Here is a 9,392-nt window from a genome sequence, read left to right on the forward strand (position 1 = left end):
CGGTGCGGGACCCCCGGCTCGGGGCGGGCAGGGCCGGGCGGTGCGGGACACCCGCGGGGCCGCTGGAAGGGGCTGGGGGCGGCCGGGACATGGGGGGCACGGGAAGAGAGGATGGCAGGGCGGGGACCCCCCGTGTCGGCCCGTGGGGTGACCCTGCTGTGCCCCGCAGGTGCCGTCCGGAGGTGCCGGGCTCCCCCTACCCCAGCTTGGGTACCACAAGCGGGGCCGAGCATCTTCTCCTGCATCCCTGAGCGCGTGACGTGGCGGGCTGCCGTCCATCCGCCGGGAGAGGCCGTGCACAGGCCTGGGCACCGCTGACCTCCAGGCTCTGACCTCTTGACGCCTTCGGGATCCGTTCTCCAGGGAATTCAGCTCATCCCGGCCCGCTCGGCCTGTCCTGCCTGGCTGCTCCTATGGAGATGCTTCATGGAGTGTCAACAAACAGCACGTGTGGGCCCTTCCCAGCATGGAGCACGCAGCAGTAGCACGGCTGGGTGAGCTCTCACAAGTCCTGCTGTGGTTTTTAAGCAAGGCCAGGCTGTGATTTTAGGGCCCTGCTCCCTCTCCTGAGCAGCGCCAGCAGCTCGTGGATCCCGAGCGCCGTGCCCTGGGATGTTCTCCCTTGAGCTCCGAGCAGCAGCCATCGGCCTGGACAGAGCCACTGGGGATTATTTCGGAGCTGTTGGGAAGGAGCTCCCGCTGGTGGAGCTGTGCTGGGGCAGATGAGTGAGCCGGTGATGAACGGGAGGGTGCCCCTGCCCGAGAAAGCCTTGTCCGAGGGCTACGCCCGCCTGAGGTACAGGGACACGTCCCTGCTCATCTGGCAGCAGCAGCAGCAGAAACTGGAGTCAGCTCCCCCCAACACCTACCTGAGCCGCAGCAGGAGCATGTGGTACTCGCAGTACGGCAACGAAGCCATCCTGGTGCGGGACAAAAACAAGCTGGATGTCTCCAGGGACACGGGGCAGTCCAAGTTTTGTGCTATTATGTAATTCCCCGCAGGAATCCACACGTGGAGAGGAAGCAGAGCTGGGGGAGGTGGGTGTGCAGCAGCCTCTCACAGCCCTGCACAGGAAGCAGCGTTGCAGGAAGGCTGAAGTTTGATTGTTTCTGTTTGGTTTTGCTGTTTATAGACTCCCATTCTGCATGTCACTGAGTGTGTGCAGCAAACCCAGCCTGGCTGGGGAGATCTCAAGCCTGTTGCTGCCCAGCATCTTGGCAGGGGCCGTGCTGGACCATGTGTTGCTTCTAAGTGGCTCGTGTGCCCTGAGAAACACCCGCTGGCACTTGGGCACCGTCCCCAGCCACCCTTACTGGCCAGTCCTGGTGCATTTCCAGAGCTCTGGGAATGCTGGTGGGACAGAGGCGAGCACAGATCTGTTCCCATCAGGGCTGTGGTTTTAAGAAGTTGATCTCCAAAACCATCTGGCCATTACTTGTTCAGTTTGCCCTGTCTGTATTTAATTCCTATCCTGAAGTGGTCTCTTCCAGCCAGAGAATGGAGTGATTTACTGTGGGAACAGGGGGAGAATGTGTTGAGAATTTAATCCAAGCCTTCAAAACACCTGGTAGGAAAGGTGTGCTGGAGTTCCATGCAAAGCCAAGGGCCCTCTCTGATCCCACAGGGTGGGATCATGGAAACAACAGGAGCTCTGGAGTCAGGGGAGCTGACTCCTTTCGGGCAGATCCCCCAGTGAACCACCTGAAAGGGAGGGACAGGCCCAGGAAAGCAACAGTAAAAAAAAACCCTGTAAATGCACACATGTCCTAAGGGACACGAGGAAACTCCTGCAGAGCACAGAGCCACTCCTGAGATGGGCTACAGAAGGAAAGAGGCCACTGGAGTTTGCTTTGCATTCAAGTTTTAATGCATGCAGTAGCTTGGAAGGGTTTAACTTCTAGTTCAGGTTGGATTGTAGGTTTGGTGCATGTATTTTAGAAGTTGTGTCTAGGATTGTTATGATTAACTGGAGGATTTTAGGAGGGAGAAGCACTGCCCTGCTTGGGCACAGAGGCTGCTGCTTTCAGGTTTAAGTTTCTGCTGAATCCTGACTTGTTCAAGGCAAGATCACCCTGAGAAACTCAGCCCAGCAAGCACCTGAATCTTTGTTAAAAACAGAACTCCCACTTCCAGGGCTGTGAATTACGTACCCAGGGTTCAGCATGAAAATTCTTCAGGGTTTTTCCCTTTCTGTCCTGCCTAGGCCATGTGGGCAACCCAGCAGTGCCTGGGCACAGGCTTAGCTCCAGGCAAATCAGCATTTGATGTCAGCTTCAGGATGGATTATTTACCTGCCTATTATTAGGCACAGTCATTACTTCTGTTCTATTTATCTAAAACCTCCTTTGCATTTTTTTCAAGCACTTTATTTTATTTATTTTTTTTTAATACAATGAAGAATCTCTTCCACCTCTCCCGTGTGGGTGAAATGCTACAACAAACACACCGACACTCGACCTTGCTGAACTCGATGTACTGAGCAGAACACACCTGTTCTAGAGTGAAATCATAGAGGTTTGGTGTACTCAGCCCTGCTCCATAGCACTGCAAACAACAGGCAGCTCGTTGTTTTTTTTAAAAGCACTATTTCTGCATGTGTTGGTGTTTGATACCTTGTGTGTGTGTGCGCGCTCGTAGATTTGCACCTCGCTGCTTTGCAGACCTGTGCATTGCTCTGCACACAAATAACCCTCTTGCTTTTGTCAGGACTAGCTCTGGAGGAGAAACTATTCAGTGAATAAATGTTTTTGAAGCGAGTGCAAGCGTTCAATGAGATTCACAAAGCCAGCGAGGCTCGGCAAGGTGCCGGGGGAGCAGTGCCAGGGATGTGTGACCCACCTGGGCCTCCAGCTCTTGGCTGAGTGAACAGGAGATTATTTACTCAAACAGGCAGGGGGCTGGGCCCAGAGCTCCCCTGGGATCTGCAGGTGGATTCACCTGGAGAAGCAGGAGAGGTGGGTTCCAGGCCAGCCCTGGGGAGCACGTGAACTCTGGGAGTTTAAGGAACAGCACATCCCCCAAAGCAGCTGTTCGTTTTCTTTTCTTATAGAAAAAGAAATCCAACACTTATTTTCTTTTTAATTTCAGTAAGGAAGATGCTTATTTTGGGTATAATCAGTCTCTTTTTGTTAACGTGGCTGGTAAACCAAAATTCAGTTATTTTGCAGAGTCTTAATTGGACTATACAAGACTAAACCCGTAAGAATGTGCATAAATTCTTCCAGGATGGATGCTGGATGTGACAGTGCAGGAAGAAGAGGATGAGTTGTCCTTCCATCTCTGTGAATGTGACTGTAGTTTTCCATTTCTGTGTGTCACTGGTCACAGCAGGGTTGCTGTGGCTCTTCTGTGAGCCAGTTGTGTGGTGGTGATGCTCTTGTTTCAAACACTGTTGTAGCCTCTTTGATGAAGTGCATTAAAATGATTTGAATGCAGCTCGGTGAGTGGCTGTTTTTCCCCTGCATGGCCACGGCTCTGGCACAGGTGACAGCTTTTGGCACTCCCCTTTTGGGAGGGAGGAATCCCCTCAGTTCCTGGTGGGGCTCCAAACCCACACCACTGCACTGGGAGCTGCAGGGGAGGCTCCTCCAGCTCCCCAAGGCCAGCAGCACTTTCAGGATAAGGAAAGCTCTGGCTGTCACACTGAATGAGGGAATTATTATGGAAAAGACCTCAGAGATTGTCACATCCAGCCTGTGCCTGATCCCCACTTTGTCACCAGCCCGGAGTGCCACATCTGGGCCTTCCCTGGGCACCTCCAGGGATGGGGACTCCAAACCTCCCTGGGCAGCCCCTGCCAAGCCTGAGCACCCTTTCCTCGAAGGAATTGCTCCTGCTCTCCAACCTGAGCCTCCCCTGATGCAGCTTGAGGCTGTTCCCTCTTGTCCTGATAGGAGTTACCTGGCAGTGACCAAAGCCCACCTCACAACCCTGGTTTGGGCAGCTGGAGAGAGCAAGGAGATCTTCCCTGAGCCTCCTTTTCCTCCAGGCTGAGCCCTCTCAGCTGCTCCTCACAGGACAGACTTTCCAGAGCCTTCCCCAGCTCTGTTCCCTTCTCTGGACTCATTCCAGCCCCTCAATGTCCCTCTGGCAGCCCCAGCATTCAAGGCATGAGCAGTGAGAGTTGAACTTCAATCGTGTCCTGCGTGTCCTCAACCTCCTCCCAGCCTGAAGAACCAGCTCTGCTCTCTGCCCCCAGAAGTAACTCACCTGCAAATGCCACAGAAACATCCTCACCTCCCTCACAGGAGACTCTTTAGGGGACAGCTTGGACAAAGAGCCCACGGGAGTGGCACTGGCACCAGAGCAGAGTGGAACAGCTTTGCTGGAGCCTTGGAGGGGCAGTGAGCAGGAACAGGGTTAGAGAAAGATTAACCCTGGGGCAGCCTGGCTGTGCTAACCCCACCTCACACAAAGAGCAAACAGCAAAACCAACCCCAGTCCTCTCTGATGACCAAAATAGATCCTGGCACCCACACAGCAATGCCAGGACTCTGCTGGCACTGGCACCAGCTGCTCCAGGCCCCCCTTTCCAAGCTGTGCCCTCCAGGTCACCCTGAGCCCACAGCAGGTGACAAAGTCCCTCTGCTTCCTGCAGCTCCTGGTGCCTTCCAAGAAGCCAGCAGCAAACCTGGGTGAAGGCTCATCTCTTTTCAGCCCAACTTACCTCAATCGGGAGCAATTCCCACAGAATTTAAGACCCTGCAGACTACAGGATGCTGGGAAGAGTTCAAGCCCTTCCTTGCCTGCACTGGGACATGGAAACAGCTGTTTCCCTCACCAAAAAAAAGGGATTTAAAGCAGTTTTATTTCAGGTACTCAGCTGTGATTCAGACACCCCAGAGCTGCCCCACTCTGAGCGCATCAGCCCTTTGAGTGTGACATTCCCTAAAATAACTTCCAGATTATTCCAGGACTCGTGGCACCAGGATTCAAACCCCTGATGTTTGGCTCCTGGCACTGCCCAGTCCACGTTTGAGTGCCACACCTGGAAAAGATGAGGAGAGGGGAAAATATGGGATCAAACTGCACACACCAAACAATTTTTCTTTTTATTATGAAAACGAAACGAATGCCCCAGGACCAGGGTCCGTGATTACCAGTAACATCAAAGATTACTTTCTAACTCTTTTTTTTTTTAATTCTGTTTTGTTTGAGGCCAGCAATTTGCAATAAACAAGCTAAACTACTTACATTGACTCATTTCTTTTCAATAACTGACATTTACAGGAATATACTAGAAATGGCACTAAAAAGTTTTAAGAAAAAGAGTTACGGTAAATTTGCATGCACATCATACAGAAAAGTAACAATTTCTTTTTTCTTTTAAATATTAAAAAAACCCCAAAATAACAAAACAAAAAATACAACAACAAATCTTTCTGGATTGGTTATGCCAGTATCAGGGCTGTGTTCTAAGCGGCCTGTGTCAAATCCTAGCTGGTGGTTTAATTTCTTTTTTAAAAATGACATTTTAAAAAGATATGCAAATACCATTTTCTTTACAAAATGCAGCTCAAGCAAGACAACGCTGCTGTGTAGGGAATCCTAAATTTCTCTTTACTGATGCAGAGCCTGCCCACAGTTAGCCCTAGTGGTAACTCTCAGGGTTGAAAAGAGACTGAGAATTTAAAATCCAGTACTAAAATGGTTGTGGTTTGTCTTTGTCATGCCCCGATCCCTTCCCCTCAGCTCCAACCCCAGCTTTAAAAAAACATCATTCCTTCCAAAACAAGGAAAAAAAAAATTAAAAACTGCTCTAAAAGTCCCCAAAGCAGAGAAAGAACTAGGTTAGGTAACTGCAGTCTGCTTCTAACACAGAGAAGGGGGAAGAGAGCTCAGGGGGAACTCAGCTCACAGAAATGACGTTTGTGTGTGTTTGGGGGTCACCACCCTGCCAGCAGTGACACAGCCCTGAAACATCACTCCCACACTTACAAACCCTGGGGGTAGGCAAGGTGCAAACCACACCAGTACAAAAATTAAAATGATTTTGTTGTTTTTTTTTTTGTTGTGTAGGTGACACATTTGGTGTGCAGAGAGCTGAGAGACTCCTTCGGTCGCTGGGATGGGGAATCTCCCTCTGGTCCCACTGAGCCACGAGACAGGCTGAGTTTACAATCAGAGAAAAGGTTCACAAAGTTTTTAGAAAGGTGCAGTAATGCTGGTTGATTGAGAAAGGTCTGGTCAGATATTTTGTCAAAACAGGAATTAGTCCGAAAAAAGCAGTTTCAATAAAACTCTGTGTGTATGCATACATATGAAATCATACTGATTTCAGTGAAGTTTCCCCTGGAAAACAAAGTTAAACTTTGTTCATTCAAGAAAAATTCTACCATAAAAATTTTAATTTTTTTTTTTTTTTTTTTTTTTAATTCTTAAGTTTAAAAATGTCCTTCAAACGTTGTGTGTTTGATCGTTTCCAAGTTATTTTGTGACATCTGGACTGACGTGTCATGCAATAAAAGCCAGTTAAATAAATGCTCTGTTGCTTCAGTTCCCAACTCATTTAGGACTGCTGTTACTTACTCTGGACTGGAAACATCTTTTCTTTCCTGGAGAAACTCAGGATGTACAAGAGGCACCCCCATGGACATGGTGGGGATAAAGAGCACTACAAACAAGCTGGGAATGGAAAAGTGTAAGGACAGCATTTGGAAGGGAGGAGTCACCAAATTCCTCCCTCAGTCATGCCAAAATGGATTTCTCCTTGCTCCATTTTGTTGGGAACACCTCACTTTCCATGCAGAGTTTCCCAAGTGGAAGCCCAAGTTGCAGCTGGTGAATCAAAGATGTGCAGCAGATTCTTTTCATTCTGTGGTGGCCTTGGCAGCTTGTTTTCCTGGAAAACCCCCAGGCTGGGATGTTTTTCCAGCTCCAGCAGGGATCCTCCTCCAGCGCTGAGCCAGCCTCAGGCCACGCTTTTCCCATCACCTCACACCTGGCTCTCAACCTCTGGCTCCAGCTTTCCCAACTAATTTAGGTGGGGCAGCCCCGTGGCTCCTTGAGGGATGTCTGTGTGTTCCAGGGGCTGTTCCTGATGTCAGAGGACGGTGCCAGAGCTGAAATTCCCAGGATTTTTTGTGGCAGTGATGCTGTCGCCTCCGGTTTGTCCTCCCCACAGCAGCCACCACCACAGCTCAGGGTCAAGCATGCAGGAAAAGGTCCCAGGAAGGGAAAACTGGGAGTTTGTTTATTCAAAAGCCGTGGCAGTGAATTGGTTGCAATTATTCTTTAAAATATTCCTTGGTTTTGGTCATTCAAGTCGCAGGCAACAGGAGAAACACAGGTGAAACCCAAGCCCGTTAAAAAGAAACCCAAGCTCTTAATTAGGTGAATATTACATTTCCTCATAGTAAATTCTGAAAATATATTACCAGGGATCTGTCTAGGGGAAGGTTTTGTAAGGGCAGAACTTAAAAAAAATAATATCAGAACTGAACTCCATTGTTAACGGAAAAGAAAAATAATGAATTAAAAGCGGAACTCCATTGTTAATGGAAAAGAAAAATCATGATTCTGTGCTTCTGGGAGAGCACAGAAGGTGAATTTTAGGGCTACCCCACAGGGGAGAGGCAGTTTTAGGGGCTGGTGCTGGAGATGGAAAGGCAGAACTTTCTGTTAAATTCTGTGTATTTTTTTTTCTTTACAATAAAAAGAATTTACAATACAACTTCTGCCCCTCAGATTACAAATTTGATATAATTACAGAACTGATGTTTTCCTAAAATTGGATTAGAAAAGGATAAAACCCCCATTGTTCTACCAAAACAAAAAAAGAGGGGAGGAAAAAAGACCACTGAGAAAATAAAATTGTATTGAAGTATATGTCTCCAAAATCTGTACAAAACAGGAAAAAAGGGGTCTGGGGTGAAAAGAGGAGGAAAAAATGCTAAAAGTGAACACACCAAACATGACAGAGCACCAGACACACGAGAGACTGGACTGTAGCACCTGTAGGTAGAAAAGTCCAAGGTATATAAATAAAGTTGTGGATTTTTATTTGCTTTGTTGTTGTTCGTTTGTTTTTTAAATCTGGTTCAAATCTCGTTAAAAATCTTCCTGTCTGCTGGACTGCAAAACCCCAGCTTTGCTTTTGTTAGGTTTTATTACATTTTAAACGACCAACGGTGTTTAATAAATAAAGTCATGGTATATACATGAAATTAGGGACACTGAAACCAGGGTGCATTGCAGCAGTGCAGGTCAAAACGTTAGGCTGGACTGAAAAAAATAGCAAGCTTTAAAAAAATTTGCCTTTTTTTTTTTTTTTTTTTTCTTCTCCCTCCCCTCTTTCTTCTTTTCATTGAGCTAAAACATTTCAGTGCCTGGATTGAACCCTGCCTGACACAGGAGGAGCATCCCCCCTTTCTAGGAGCTCACTACCAGAATGATGAGGAGAAGGGAGAAAACCAAAGCAAACTCAAAAGCAAAAAGCCCAAACACACACAAAATCCCTCTCCACTTCCCCTGCCAGCTCAGCCTCAGCTGGAGCTCAAGTGCTGCTTTATTTTAAGCCCAGTCTGAGGTGTTTGTCATGGAGGAATTGCCCAAGATGTGCCCAGCAATGGGCACATGACTTGTCCTGGTCACCGCAGGGATCACTCCAGGCTCCAGCTGACAACTTCCAGCCAAAAAAACTCCTGTCAATTCCATGACAACTTTCACAGAGAGCATCCCATTTCCTGGGAATTATCTATTTCATGGTAAAAATAACATTCCCAAGAAACTTGAGTGAGTCCCTTGCTCCCTTCTTCCAAATGAATCCCCAGGAAAAGTGAAGCTTTTGAGTGGAGAACCAAGAAATGCAACCACTTCTATTGCTCGTGTGCTTAAAAGTTAAATTCATGCTTCAAGACCTTCCTGAACAGGTGCCTACGCCTCTACCAAGATTTAAAAAAAAGCATGTTAGCAATCCACAGTACATGAGAATTTTTTTGGATTTTTTTTTTGTTTTTATGTAAAAAGATGATAGCATCTGACATTTTCATCACACTGTAGACTTGGAGATTAAGAATACTAGTGCTAATAACAAATACACCAACTAGTTCAAAAGCTAACATCTTTCAGATACAGTACCATTTTACAGAGATTTCTTTAAAAAAAGATGGTTTTTACCTTGTGTGAGCCAGGCAGGCTTATTAAAAGAGAATATCTGGGGAGAGGGAAGGGCTGAGAGGGAAATGTACTACAAACCTTGCAGAATTTTCTATTTATCTCCTGCTAAGAGCTCAAAGTTCTTCCATTTTCGACCAATTTTCTCCAGATAAATGTAAATTTTAGAGACTTTATGCAAAGGGAACTATTTGTCATAAAGTCTAGTCACACACACACACTCGAAGATCTTTGACCTATTAAAAGAGAACCCACTCCCTCCCCCCCACCCAAAAAA

The 9,392-nt window shown here is 47.6% G+C and overlaps 3 protein-coding genes across 4 annotated transcripts in view; 1 reads left to right on the forward strand and 2 right to left on the reverse strand.

Moving 5' to 3' along the window:
• VAV2 (vav guanine nucleotide exchange factor 2) overlaps positions 1-279 on the reverse strand; it is a 126,832-nt gene extending 126,553 nt beyond the window's left edge. The window contains exon 1 of the mRNA XM_041483864.1: positions 201-279. Within this exon, the coding sequence (XP_041339798.1) occupies positions 201-279 (79 nt within the window). The remainder of the gene's footprint in view (positions 1-200) is intronic.
• On the forward strand, positions 17-3,435 carry BRD3OS (BRD3 opposite strand). Its single transcript, XM_041484053.1, has one exon. The coding sequence runs from the start codon at positions 723-725 to the stop codon at positions 990-992; it is 270 nt and encodes an 89-aa protein (XP_041339987.1). The 5' UTR covers positions 17-722; the 3' UTR covers positions 993-3,435.
• BRD3 (bromodomain containing 3) overlaps positions 1,136-9,392 on the reverse strand; it is a 40,544-nt gene continuing 32,287 nt past the window's right edge. Inside the window, exons 13-14 of one of the 2 annotated variants that reach the window (XR_005956509.1) lie at positions 4,211-4,988; positions 1,136-3,643 (exon numbers count right to left, since the gene is read on the reverse strand). The gene's annotated coding sequence lies outside the window, so the exon portion shown is untranslated. Of the gene's footprint in view, positions 4,989-9,392 lie in introns of both variants that reach the window. The other variant, XR_005956508.1, reaches the window with a different exon arrangement.

Source organism: Pyrgilauda ruficollis, unplaced genomic scaffold, assembly GCF_017590135.1.
Source record: "Pyrgilauda ruficollis isolate IOZ18807 unplaced genomic scaffold, ASM1759013v1 scaffold62, whole genome shotgun sequence".
NCBI lineage: Eukaryota > Metazoa > Chordata > Aves > Passeriformes > Passeridae > Pyrgilauda > Pyrgilauda ruficollis.

Bases quoted from the DNA above. Each gene is read 5' to 3' on its own strand.
- BRD3OS (XM_041484053.1), top strand. From the start codon at position 723: ATGAGTGAGCCGGTGATGAACGGGAGGGTGCCCCTGCCCGAGAAAGCC.